Genomic DNA, 15047 nt, shown 5'->3' with positions numbered 1-15047 from the left:
CCACCTTTAGCTATAACCTTGAATCAGCAGCTGTGGCCAGGAAGAAGTTTGATAAGTCACAGTTGCTATATTGTACTCATTCAGGGCATATTGGAAACAACAGGAACATGACAGTCCATATTTGGGCATATTGACTCCGTCTACAATCGTCAAGGCTATGAGAAGGCCCACTCAAAAAGATTACAACAGATTGCTCTAACAATGATACTCTATGCTATAATGTTCTCATGCAAGCATAACAAAAGCATTCAATGTATAATATATAATGGTTGTGTTTTAAGCATGAATAAATTCTCTCACAGACACAATAATTGTAATCACTTTCTTGAAAAGCAGCATTAACATTTAACATGATCTAGAATAGGTCTAAACGATATTGGGGAAAAAAATCATTGCAATTTTGGTGAGGTATTCCTCTTTTAAAACTAAACAAATTTTCACTAGATAACTTGAATAGTTATGTTTGGGATAGGCGTGAACAATATTAGAAAAGAATTAACATTGAGATATATTTTGCCAAGGCTCCACACTTTTTTCTTAAAGGGAACCACGGGAAAGACTTGTAGTTCTTAAAAGATAAATGTTAGTATGAGTTATAGTAATTTCTCTTAATGTTTTCGTTTTCATAAAATTTGAAAAAAATAGTTTAACTATTAGCTCGCTATTGTTTTTGACGACGCAATGGACTTTGGGCGGTGACGTCACTGGGCAGCATTGGCTTACTTCCACAGTGTCACTCGTTAGCTACATAAACATGTCGTCCGTTCTGCCCTTCCCATTTGAACCCGAGCAGAAAAGTGATGAGCAGGACATCATTGTCAATATTCGCAAAACGAGCAGCAAAAGTAATTAAACGAAGGTCTCCAGCGGGATTCAAACCCGCATTACCCATGCGACAGACTAGCTCATAGAACACAACACTATACTTCTGTGTGACGTTGGAGTCATGATTTTCCTTATAAAGCAACAGAAACGCAACCGAAAAGAAAGTGCGGCTGGCTTGACCAGAGAATTAGAAAATGCAGCTCATTTCAGACAGGAAGCAGACAACAATAACATTCAGGTTGGGAAAAAGGGATTATTAAACTCCAAAAAAAATGAAGACATCGTGAATAGGGAGACACAAATAAAAAACATAGGGAGACATTAAAAAAAAAAAAAAAAACAAATAAATAAAACGAGGGAAAATCGCGGTGAGAGGCAGACAAACGAAAAAAACAAGACAATGATGCGACTAGCGACAAAGGGATATGCTGTACAAACTGTCAAATGGCAGCAAGTCAATATCTCGGCAAGCCGCCTAGGATCGGTTTAAAGACACTGCTGATGAGCTGGAATTGGATGCATGTACGGCGTTGGGAACTCATCCCACCACTCTGTAACAAAGCAATCTGACCAGCAGCAGAATGTCACAAAATAATGCCAGTCGTCATACTAGCTTCGCTTGCTAGCTAGCATAGCTATCCTCCCAGTCCAGTCCAACCGCGTCATTACTCCCAGTGTGCATTGCACGCGTCAAACATTTTGATCACTCACCATAACATTCATATAATTCATTCATTCATTCATCTTCTAAACAACTTATCCTCACGAGGGTCACGAGGGTGCTGAAGCATATCACAGCTAACTCCAGGCAGAAGGTGGGGTATACCCTGAACTGGTTGCCAGCCAGTCTCACGGCACATATGGACACATAACCATTCGCGCACACACTCACGCTTACGGACAATTTGGAGTGTTCACTCAACATACCACGCATGTCTTTCTGGAATGTGGCAAGAACCTGGCGAAAACCAACGCACGCCGCCTTCATAATGTGAATTATTTTTAAACAAGAATAATACAGAAAAATGCTTGTCTTTCTTAAAACGGAACCATGCTCTCGTGTTGAGTGTGCCGTCTGTGTGTCATTTCTCAGATACTGGCGCTACAATGAAGATATGAGGACCATGGATCCAGGTTATCCCAAGCCCATCACCATCTGGAAGGGCATCCCCGATTCTCCGCAGGGGGCTTTCGTGGACAAAGCCAACGGTACGCAACCAGCGCCGAAAATCCCATTAGAAGGCGATTGGAACGGAGTCCGGTTCAGTAGCGCCGTTGTTTCAAAGCCGCTTTGATGGCGCGACTGTGACCGCCTGTCATTAAGCTGCTTTGCTTGTTTACACTGAACACAAGAAGGACACTGCACGCATGATTTTTTAAATGTCATGTTAGCTTTGAGCATCGTGTCTTGTCCTCAATTAGAATTAGCTACACTGCAAAAATCGTCAAATAAAAGGGAATTTTACAGTAAAATACCTGTAGATGTGGTTGCCAGAATTTTTCCCTAAAAAAAAAAGGGAAAGCGTAAAAAGTTGACTGTCAAATTAGCAATGAACTACCATGTAACTCTCTAATAGTGATGTTACTGCACTCCCCTTTCTCGTTCTACAGTACCTCTTCCCCAACTAAGTTTGAACCTGCAGCGCCGTCCTGGCAGTCGCGTATGCTGACTACTGAGCCAATAGCCCAGTTTTGTCAGCATTATGGGTTTGACAACATATCGAAAAGGTGTCTGTCTGTGCTGTCTGCTTCCTTACTTTCTGTCCTCCCATAAACCTCCTGTTCGCTGCTTTCTCCTAATAAAAAAAAAACATAGTGAACAACCATAAGTAGAGTATATCAAACTCACATGTGATACATTAAAACTGGTCAGACCATAGGGACACTCAGATTCCTATTCTCTGTGTCTAAGCAGTGTGGAGATACAGATCTTTACCCTGCACAGGTATGTTGGTTGACATTTCGGGTACAATATAATTTCACTTCCTGTTGATTTGGGGACATTTGGGGGGGGCGTGTCCTGATTAAATCAGGTCATTTGGGGACATTTGGGGGACGTGTCCTGGTCGTATCAGGTCATTTGGGGACATTTAGGGGGCGTGTCCTAGTCATATCATGTCATTTGAGAACATTTGGGGGTGTGTCCTGATCAAATCAGGTCATTTGGAGACATTTAGGTGACCTGTCCTAGTCATATCAGGTCATTTGGGAACATTTCGGGGACGTGTCCTGATCATATCAGGTCATATGGGGACATTTAGGGGGCGTGTCCTAGTCATATCAGGTCATTTGGGGACATTTGGGGGGCGTGTCCTGATCATATCAGGTCATTTAGGGACATTTGGGGGACGTGTCCTGGTCGTATCAGGTCATTTGGGGACATTTAGGGGGCGTGTCCTAGTCATATGTCATTTGAGAACATTTGGGGGCGTGTCCTGATCAAATCAGGTCATTTGGAGACATTTAGGTGACCTGTCCTAGTCATATCAGGTCATTTGGGAACATTTCGGGGACGTGTCCTGGTCATATCAGGTCATTTGGGGACATTTAGGGGGCGTGTCCTAGTCATATCAGGCCATTTGGGGACATTTGGGGGGCGTGTTCTGATCATATCAGGTCATTTAGGGACATTTGGGGGCGTGTCCTAGTCATATCATGTCATTTGAGAACATTTGGGGGTGTGTCCTGATCAAATCAGGTCATTTGGAGACATTTAGGTGACCTGTCCTAGTCATATCAGGTCATTTGGGAACATTTCGGGGACGTGTCCTGATCATATCAGGTCATATGGGGACATTTAGGGGGCGTGTCCTAGTCATATCAGGTCATTTGGGGACATTTGGGGGGCGTGTCCTGATCATTTCAGGTCATTTAGGGACATTTGGGGGACGTGTCCTGGTCGTATCAGGTCATTTGGGGACATTTAGGGGGCGTGTCCTAGTCATATGTCATTTGAGAACATTTGGGGGCGTGTCCTGATCAAATCAGGTCATTTGGAGACATTTAGGTGACCTCTCCTAGTCATATCAGGTCATTTGGGAACATTTCGGGGACGTGTCCTGGTCATATCAGGTCATTTGGGGACATTTAGGGGGCGTGTCCTAGTCATATCAGGTCATTTGGGGACATTTGGGGGTCGTGTCCTGATCATATCAGGGCATTTAGGGACATTTGGGGGACGTGTCCTGGTCGTATCAGGTCATTTGGGGACATTTAGGGGGCGTGTACCAGTCATATCGGGTCATTTGGGAACATTTGGGGGAGGGGGGCTGTCCTGTTCATATCAGGTCATTTGGAGACATTTGAGGGGCGTGTCCTGGTCATATCAGGTCATTTGGGGATATTTGGGGGGCATGTCCTAGTTATATCGGGTCATTTGGGGACCTTTGGGGGGCGTGTCCTGGTCGTATCAGGTCATTTGGGGATATTTGGGGGGCGTGTCCTAGTTATATCAGGTCATTTGGGAACATTTCGGGGACGTGTCCTGATCATATCAGGTCATTTGGGAACATTTCGGGGACGTGTCCTGATCATATCAGGTCATTTGGGGACATTTGGGGGGCGTGTCCTGATCATATCAGGTCATTTGGGGACATTTAGGGGGCGTGTCGTAGTCATATCGGGTCATTTGGGAACATTTGGGGGGCCTGTCCTGATCATATCAGGTCACTTGGGGATATTTTGGGGGGCGTGTCCTAGTCATATCAGGTCATTTGGGAGGCATGTCCTAGTTATATCAGGTTTTTAGGGACATTTGGAGGGGATGTCCTAGCCATATGTGGTCATTTCATTTTGATTTGGGGACACTTGTTTTTTGCTGTTGAAAATAAATTGGTAATTTGGACGTCCATGGCCGTCAATAGCATTGACATCCATATGCGTCAATAAATCCAAGTACATTGGCATCAATAGATTTGACATACATGGCCGTCAATGGAATCTTTCTAAATTGGCCCAATGCAATGTTGATGCCATTGGAAATGATTGGAAAATTTGGACGTCCATTGCCATCAATGGCATCGACTTATATATACGTGAATGGTAAAATAAACTCTCCTTTTGTCCACCCAGGTTTCACATACTTTTACAAAGGGAAAGAGTACTGGAAGTTCAGCAACCAGCTGCTCCGGGTGGAGCCGGGCTACCCGCGCTCCATCCTGCGCGACTTCATGGGTTGCGACGGCCTCCCCCCGGACCCCGACTGGGACTGGAGCCCGCCGGCGGCCGAGGAGCGCAACTACGACAGCGGCGACGCCGACGTGGTCATCAAACTGGACAGTGCGGGCGGAACGGAGAAGGCGGTGGCCATCGCCATCCCCTGCGTCCTGGCCCTATGCATGATGGTCCTGCTGTACACCGTGTTCCAGTTCCGCAGGAAGAGCACGCAGCGCCACATACTGTACTGCAAGCGCTCCATGCAGGAGTGGGTGTGAGGAAGGCCCGACCGCGCCGAGCGGGGGCGCGGAGCTTGGATAAAAAGGTCTAATAATTGCCGCGTTTTGCGATGCCCGGCAGAACTGCACAAAAGGATACTGAAGGCAGTGAGGGAGCCATATCTCTTAAGTCCTGTGTATTTATCTACTTGGACTCTTTTCTCTAGATGAACTCAACGGAGCAAGTGCGACTTAAGCTCCTGTATGTAAGTGGACCTTTTTTCGTCTCTCTCCCTGTCTGCACACTTGCTTGAAGAAAAAAAAAAAGCTCCCGCGCACCCACCAATTCGTTTTAAGCTTCTACTTGACTTTTGTTCTCAATGAAATTACCTTGAGCTGTTATTTTATTTATTTTCTTAATTTCAATTGTATGACGATTGATACGCACACACACGAGCATTGTGTGGATCTTTTCTTCCAAAGAGGATGCTGGCTCAACTTTTGCAATCATTTTCCTCAATTTTTTGGTGGTACATGCTGATTTTTATTTAGTTCATAATTTATGAAGATAGCAGGCAGCGTATAAAGTGTGGCTGAAAAACATTAAGCTGACTAATAAAGCCCAGTTGAAGGTCATTGGTAGAAAAAAAGGTAACAGAAGAATGGAATTCTGTGATAATACCCCCCTAGGGTTAGGATTTAGGGTTATGGTTTAGGGTTTAAACCGCCCTAAACCGAACTTGTCAGCGCTGATGAGTTCAGGTGGGGTCGGTGGGTTAGCCACACGGTTGCTAACCGTCATATGCTATTGTTTAGCCACAACTGAATTCATTACCTAATTACTATTCGTCATTCACACAGCCGCTGGAAACAGAAATGTTGTTTTATCCACTTACAGGCAACCGGGAGATTAATTTTTGACTCATTAATGATTTTACAACACTGTTCGGGTGTGCGCTGGTCCTGATGGGAATGGGAAACGCAGTCTTCCTCAAGGCAAAACACTACCGCTTTTTTGACTACCGGCGTCGCTAAAATCAACCAAAACTGAAAAGTTATCAAGTGTCGATTTACATCACAGATCAAATTTGATCCACTCGCCAAAAATATGGGCAGATTTCTAACACAATACAAGGGTTAATCCGATTACCACCAAATTCAAAGGGCAGATGGTTGAAAAGGCAAGGCAAATTTATTTGTATAGCACAATTCAACACAAGGCAATTCAAAGTGCTTTATATCACATGATGGACATAAAAATCACATTAAATCAAAAGAATGTTAAAAGCAATTGAAACAGGAAATAAAATTATACATGAAAATCACATTAAATTGAAATCAGAACTGGAAATAAGTCAGAAAAGGAATAAAAAGCAAATAGCTTGAAGTTTAAAATATGTAGACAATTATGTACAGTGTATCATAAAAGTGAGTACACCCCTCACATTACTGCAGGTATTCAAGTATATGTTTTCATGGGACAACACTGACAAAATGACACTTTGACACAATGAAAAGTAGTCTGTGTGCAGCTTATATAATAGAGTTCATTTATTTTCCCCTCAAAATAACTCAAAATATAGCCATTAATATCCAAACCCCTGGCGACAAAAAAAGAGTACACCACATGGGAACTACATACATCCCTAAATGTCCAAATTGAGTACTGCTTGTCATTTTCCCTCCAAAATGTCATGTGACTCGTTTAGGGCTGCAGCTATCGAATATTTTAGTAATCGAGTAATCGACTGAAAATTCTGTCAATTAATCGAGTATTCGGCTAAAACAAATATATTTTTAGGTGAAGAGCAATTATATATATACATGAGAAAACAAGACACTTCATCTAATCTTGAACCATTTTCAGTCAATCACTTGCCACGTTTACATGGAGCCAAATATTCCAATTACAATCGGAATATTTGTTCAAACCGAATAAATGTGTTCCATATAAACACCTCATTCGGAATGAACAGGCCCAAACCGAATGGAATTTCATTCCGATTCACAGGGGTGGAATATTCCTTTTCCCAAACCGATTAGAAGTAAAATTATATCATGTAAACAGGGAAGCGGAATGGTGTCTGGTTGCGTTCTTTCTGCACATGCTCCGTACTGACGTGGTGACGTAAGTAACGTCACATGCAACATGGCTTCCAAGCACACGCACAGCGTTCCCACACAACTTTTTAAATGAACGGCGTGTCATTCTGAAGTTTTGTTTCCACTCGAAAAGTTAGAACAGCAGCTGATCTGACGATCGATCTCCATGTTTTGCAACGTGACGCTTTGTTTTGATTAATCTGCGCATGTCAGACGGCAGTTGTCAAACGTCCTTTCGGAATAAAGGCAGACACATATAAGCGCTGGATCGGAATAGATGAAGTGACATGTAAACAGCTGATGTGAAATTTCCATTCGGAATGATTTGAATCGGTATGAAAAAAAGTCAGCATGTAAACGTGGCTACTGTCTTTATTTTCGATGTATATTGTTGAAAACAGCCAACAATTGCATCTCAGATGTAACTAGAAAAAAAAAAAAAGACTAATTCACTGCTTTCATTCAAAAAACTTTTAGATCTTATTAAATATATATTTCTTACCTAAAAATGCCATTACGCTTGATAACACACATCACTTAAAAGTAAGGATTTTTTCCCACGTGTTTCAATTGAATTTCTATTTGTGTCAAGCCATTTCTAAGTTCTAGTTAAGTTTTAAGTTAGTCTAAACTGTAAGTCCTGATAGGGTTTTGAGTTTTTGCATTGTTCAAAATAAATGTATGATACAGGCTGTATTGGAGCCATTAGGAACCAGGGCTACTTGGTGTTTTATCCAGCAATGACAACTGAGCTAAAATTGATAGTTAGCATTATTAAGTTTTTATTTTACACCCTCATAGCTCCACAACGCTGTTATGTTAAAGCCTGTATGTAAGACACGTTAGCCACGCATCGACAGTGGTCATAATTCATAGAAACCTAGCCCTCCGCAGGGCTAACGTTACTTGAATTAGTGACAGTAACGTTAATCTTTATTTATTAGCGCTTAGCGCTCTTTATTAGCGCTTTGCGCTCTACTGCTGTAAGATGGCAGTTGTTTACTAACGCCGCTGACTCTGTCATTTCGCATCTAGTTCAACATACATGTGATCTCTCTGAGACACATCAGACGCTACCTGCTACCAACGTAGCATCGTGCGGGCTAGCATTTAGCAACGTCGGCGTCGTTTGTAGCGGCTGTCGACTGCAGTACGTTTTTTTTTTTTTGCTTCTTCCTCTACGCACGTGACATCAGCGCGTTGTCCCGCATTAAAAGTAATCTGAGCAAAACGTGATGCTTAGAGCTGTCAAAATAAACGATTACTCGAGGTGAATAAAATTACTGGGATCAGTTTTTAAACTCGAGTTGCTCGAGTATTCGTTTCAGCTCTAGACTCGTTACAAGACGGTACACAAAAAAGCCCGTAAACAGTTTGCTGAAGACATGTCAACAAAGCACATGGATTATTAGATAGATTAGATAGATATTTAAATATCTGCAGTAATGTGAGGTGTGTTCTCACTTTTTGATACACTGTATATGCTGTGCTAAACAAAAGCCTTTTTAGCCTTTATTTAAAGGAGCTAACAGTTTTAGCACACTTCAGACCTTCAGGTAATTTGTTCCAGGTGTGAGTAGCATAATAACTAAATGCTGCCTCACCCTGCTTGTTTCTTGTTCTGATGAAAAATCCGGATAAATTTGAGATTTTCTGGGGCAAGTAGTTGTAAATGTTCATGGTTTGCCATAAAACACCCCCCCCCCCCCCAAAAAAAAAAAAAACAACAACACTTGGAAATGTCAGAAACAAAAGTCTTGTCTTATACATATGTAAACTTGGACTTTCACAAACAAAACCACAATGGAAGCTTTGGTCTGAGCTTTAACTTTCATATCTATGGTGGCCCTGAAATGCAAAACACAACGGCAAATGAAAAAGCACAACGGCAAATCACCTAACAAAAAAACAAACAAAAACACTACGACAAATCAAAAAACACCACGACAAATCCAAAAATAAAATTACAATAAGGAACCGGAAGAGGTAGGTCCCAGTCAAAAAGTACACTCATCGCTGATTGGACAAATCTACCTTTAAGGGTAGGTACTGATAAACAAGGAAGTTATTCCGCTTCTGGTGTGGTATTTAAAAATGAGCATTACAGTGATCCCTCACTACTTCGCAGTTCAAACTTCGCACCCTCAGTCCATTGCAGATTTAATAAATACAGATGAGCTGTCCCGATCCGATCACGTAGTCTCACACTCCCTCCTACTCCTTTTCTTGGTCAGGCAGTGCACCGGAGTTGCTTATTAAAGTAAACAATGATTGACAGACATTAAGGTTTGATATTTCCAGAGATACCTGGAAGCCCAAACTTCAAAGTGCCGCATGCGTCAATCATTGTTTAAACTGTTAAACCAGACATGTCCAAAATCATGCCCGGGGGCCAAATGCGGCCCGTGGTTAAATTTCATCTGTCCCCCAGCCAATAACATCTGGCCCACACACAGCCTTAATAAATTGGTCAGCAGTACTGCTACCAGCATATGAATTATCTTACACACTAAATGCTACTCCTCATTTACCCACGAAAAGGCAGCAGCACTCTAAGCAACATTACCCCGTGTGACCCTTTACTGCCAATTTTCTAAAATGGCAACAATCAACAAAAAAGGAAAGTTGACTGCGACGGCTGACACTTCAAGGATAGGTGGAAATTGAACTTATTTCTTCACTAAAATACGCAACTGTCTGCCTTATTTGCAAAGAGACAGTCGCTGTTTTTAAAGAGACAAGACAAGACAAGACACGCTGACATGTACGACAAGATTACAGGCAAGATACGTAGCGAGAAATTGAAACTAGTTTAATTTCACAGCAGCAGTATTTCGCAAGAGCCCGAGTCGAAAGAGGACGACACGAAGGCTAGTTGCGAAATTGTTGTAATTATTAATAAAAAATATATATATAATGAAGCAAATGTGACGCACAGAATGGCTTGCTAAAATTTGCTTAAATATATTGTTCTTCATAAAAGACGTCAGCCAAGGTCAGCCCCCCATATTTTTACCACACCAAATCTGGCCCCCTTTGCAAAAAGTTTGGACACCCCTGTGTTAAACAGTTTCTGCGGCAACTCTTTGTGTGTAAGTGAGCGACTTGAACCGATTAGAGTGGACTCACGCAATGAAGCGTTTAATAAAGAAAAGCATTTTTTCTTTTAATTCGGTGGGACTGTAACATGTTTAAAACTTATCATTTGAACTGCTTAAAAACCATTTATTAAAAATAATATATATTAAAAAAAAATATATATATATATATATATATATATATATATGCATAGATTTATAAAAATTATTTTCATTATTTTTGTTTTAATTAAACATGTCTTATACTAGTATGTATCTCTTTGTTAATGCTAAATCTGAATAAATATATAGAAAAGACACAATTTTTAAAAATTTTTTTAAAAATTAATTTTATTTGATTTTTTTTTTTTTTTAGTGATTTCCGGTGGTGTTTTTGAATGTGCCATTGTGTTTTTGATTTGCTGTTGTGTTTTGCACTTCACGGCCACCGTACATATCCTGCCATTGACTGTTCAAACGGAATGGACCTCAATCCCCGTCAATGGCATTAAAACATGATAATTCACTGCCAAATGGCATTTCGTATGGCAAAACAAAATATTGCCTTTTTTTTTACTTTAAAATGCAGCTGCTATAAGAGATTTATTTCTGAAAAACACTATTGTTTTTAAACCTTTGCAACATTTCTGTGTCAAAGTTAGCGTGGCATTGTAGAAGTAAACGGACGCCAACACTAATCCTTCACAAACATTGGTCAAATTCAGTTTCCTCCATCAACATTCCGTTCATCTTAAACGGCTTTACTAATCCATGATAAATTGTTTTCTTGTTTTGGGAATAGGGAAGCATGTTTTCCCAGACAAAATTATCATTGCATCTCCCCTCCGGAGATGCATGTCAATCGAGTGTATTGCTGCTGAGTAGAAGGAAAGAAATAATATCACACACACACAAAAAAACAGATTATTAAGAAAAAAAAAACTAAAATTTACTAATATTAGATCTACAAAAATACTGTGTAACTACTACTGCTGCTTGAATTAATGAGTATTTTAACTCTAACAAATCTTAGACATATTCTGAGACCTTACATATTCAAAATCAAATATTTATTCGCTAGACTGTCTAACCAAAGTATAATGAAATTTTTATTTAAGAAGATTTAAGCAGTTTTGGACAAATACTGTATGTATCATTAAATGCTGGCTCAACAGTATAGTTGAACTATGATGGAAATTTTTATTTATGCTTCTTTATTGAAACAGCCTCAGCTCCTCAGTGTTTTTAATCGTTACAGGTGATGTCATTTTGCTAAGGTGGAGCTTTCGCATTTTTCATGTCGAAAGAGGTGGGTTAATGGTCCTAATTGCTGTTTAGAGTGTTTTTGTGCGTTATGAACTGTGGATTTGTGGGTACAATGAGGCCATGCGAGACTGTAGTAAGTACCGTATTTATCGTTGGAGACGGATTGAAGCGTTTTTTTTTTCTCCTGTACTTTCGTTCGCATTCGATGCGGTTTTAAAGCCCAATTGTAAGCTTTTAAAGCTGTTTTGACACTTTTAAAAGTGGTATCATCTACATTTCCTTCATTTTATTTGGGGTCTGCCTTTCGTCCAACTTTGTGCTGCTAAGCATTAGGGCTAAAACAGGAAGTAGCCGATGCAACTAAGGAAGATTAAAGGTTTTTATGTATTGTTATTATTATTTTGTACTCCCAACATGTCTGAGGCCTCGTGTAATAGAACTAAACTTATATTATTGCGTATATATGTACATAATGTGAAGGATGCTGTCTGCTTGAAAGATTTTTCTTTTGAATCCATCTACTACTCCATGGGTAAAGACATGCTGTGTGTTATAAATAAAAACAAGTGCATAACAAATGTGTCAGCGGGCCCTTTATTGTGTCATGATGCATGTTAAATTGATAGGGTTTAGAATGTATTTGATCATTACTGTCTGGGACAATTTATTCTAGCAATGAGGATAATGCTGTGTGTCATTGGGAGTGGACTATTCACATACTCAAAGTACAGAATGTGCCTTAGGATTAAAAAAAAGTGCCTATTACCGTGGTATGAAAACGTCACGGTTTCGATAACCGCAAACATTTTCATTTCAATTTTCATACCGTCCCTAAGATATTAGTTATTTTTTATGTCCCAAAAATGCAGAGAGAAATCCCTCACTTGCAGCTGCAAGGGTCAACGCTCCCCCACCGGTTGTTGCTCAGTGTCAGCGAGTCAGCTGTGCTACACAGTTGCGGGAGGAGGTGAAACTGTTGAACTTTTCCATACATTGAAGAAAACAATATCACTGGTATGGGAATACTTGGCTACAGAAAAGTTCCAGATGGCCGCGGCTTAGAGGAGGAGGGCCAACTGTCGTGTAAAACATGTAGAGCTGTCCCGTCATCGATGACTTAAATGGGCTGACGAGCACAACATCCCGTCGACGGTTAATGAAGGGTTAAAAAAATATATGTGTGGAAAGTTGAGAATGTCGGACGCTCGGTATGCAAGTGGGGAAAGCGGCACTGTCAGGTTTGCGGGCAGGCAGGTGGTGTGTGACCCAAATGCAGGGAAACGGAGGTGAGGCAGATAGACGGAGCAAAAAGTATTTAATTAAAGCCAACAAAAAACAAACTACAAGCAAAACGACCGGGGAATCCAACAACTCTTAAGTCAAACAAAAGTCAGGGTACTAATAAAAGACTGGTATCAAAAACTTACTTAGGCTGAGGAACACGAGGGCTGTGACGTAGGAACGGGCAAGAATTGACAGTGACGTGAACATACACCAGAGGTTGCGCTAGACTTTTTCGTTGTCTGTCATTTTGACTGACAGGGTCATAAAAATCTGGTCATAATCCATTTTTACCCGTCACTTAAATTTTTAAAATGATAATAATGACATATTCAATAGTATTTAGTTTTCATTCATTTTTAATTAATATTCTGTCCAAACAAGCTTAACAGAGAATCCACACCATGCCATCACACATCAAGCAGATGAATATGTAACTTTTTCTCCGCAGTGACAAAAACAGCCAGTAGGTAGGCTACATATGGAACAATGAAATTAGCAGTTCACCTGCTGTGGCCTGAACGCAGTCTCACACCTTCCTCCTTGCTGACGCTTGCTCGCCCAGTAGTTGCCGAGGGCTGATTGCTTGTTTGTCCTTCATCCTCCACTGCATCAGTTCCTCTTTTTTCACCTCTTTTATCGACACCATCGTCGTTTTGGGGCTTTTTGAAGAAACTTCGGACACTCAGTTGCCTTGACATTTTTCTGAGTAAGGCCAACGACGTCATGCATCAAGAGAGACAATAGCTAATTAATATGCTCACTCGCCACCCTGTGGTCTGGGGTGTGAATTGCAACCTCTCAAAATGACAGCTGGACTTCAGTTTTTTCCGTCACCGTTTTAAAAAAACGGTCAACGACGGAAAATATTCGGTTAACGCGACCCCTGACATACACACTGAAAATGTTGCGACAAGGAGTGAAAAGAAACTGGGAACTTACAGTATATACACACACAGACAAGGGGTAACGAGACAACGAGGAAAAGGTGGGTGGCACAGGAGGATGCAGATTGGTGGATACACTAGGAGCAGGCACAACAGGTGAAATCAATGGGCAATCAGAGGGACACGCTAGGAGGTAACCAACTCAAAACCTAACAGGCACAAAGCCAAAAAAGCGCACCAAAGTGCCAAAACATTGACTTTTTTCCAAAACAAAGGAGGGTACACTGTTGTGTCCTGTCTTTTTACCACCAAGCTTGGCTGCACCTCGGCCGTCAATGAACACCGTCACCCAGTTATAATTTTGGAAGACGACAGGAGACAACAAGCTGGCAGATCGTAAGTCCATCTAACTAACTAAGGACATGTTTTATTGAAGTTGCTAAGCCTGTCGCAATATGCATTAAGTCCATTTATCACACAGTCAATAAAAATAAGGGCGGTAATTTTAACGGCTGCGTTTTATCGCTGCATGCGTTTGTGTGTGTACACATGCATGTTGATGGCATATGAGACTCCAGTTCCTTTCACAGATGTTTAATGCTCATCAACATGCCGTAGAATTTAAGTTCAGACATACAAAATAAGGAAACATCTATATTAAACGCTGTAAATGTTAGCATTACTACATTCAGGCAAATGGGGAAAAAAAGACAACCTACTTTAACCTGCTATATAACATTGGTCTTCTCCAAAACACAAACTTAAAAGGCGACACTTCAAACATGAAAAATCGCTGGTTAACAGAATTTGCCAACAAAAAAAAGGGGGGGAAAAAAATCTGTTACTGACACCACATGCAATGACGAAAATTGCTTTTTTTGCGGAGTGCAAAGCTTACAGTTAGCGGTTTAGCGAACGTACTTCTGGTGAACATTTCAAAATAAAAGCACGTCATGTTCATCAGATAAATAACGGTTTCTGGAGTTAAGCCCACATACTTCAGAATTCAGATTCTACACCAAGAATAGCTTTAAAATGACACTCTTTGTGAAAAATCTGAATGGTTTTGAATCATGTTGGAAAGACGAAGTCGGTGTTCTGAATCTGTTTACATTCTATTCTATTGCACTAGTTAATGCTATCAGCATTTGACCTCAATGTTTACTTTTGATTTATTATTGTTATTTACGTGTTTATTTATACTTTAATAAAGAATTTAAGTGTTCCAAAAATGT

General features: G+C 40.8%; 1 protein-coding gene across 2 annotated transcripts in view; it reads left to right on the top strand.

The window, feature by feature from the left end:
• The window catches only part of mmp16b (matrix metallopeptidase 16b (membrane-inserted)), a 53777-nt gene extending 41867 nt beyond the window's left edge, over nt 1–11910 (top strand). For both annotated transcript variants that reach the window (XM_057857343.1, XM_057857344.1), the window contains 2 exons: nt 1919–2034; nt 4897–11910. In XM_057857343.1, the coding sequence (XP_057713326.1) occupies nt 1919–2034; nt 4897–5258 (478 nt within the window). In that variant the 3' untranslated portion in view covers nt 5259–11910. The remainder of the gene's footprint in view (nt 1–1918; nt 2035–4896) is intronic.
• The last annotated feature ends 3137 nt before the right edge of the window (nt 11911–15047 follow it).

Source organism: Corythoichthys intestinalis, chromosome 14, assembly GCF_030265065.1.
Source record: "Corythoichthys intestinalis isolate RoL2023-P3 chromosome 14, ASM3026506v1, whole genome shotgun sequence".
NCBI classification, from domain to species: Eukaryota; Metazoa; Chordata; class Actinopteri; order Syngnathiformes; family Syngnathidae; genus Corythoichthys; species Corythoichthys intestinalis.
The sequence above is the reverse complement of the archived record's forward strand: the minus strand, read 5'-3'. Positions and strand labels throughout refer to the sequence as shown.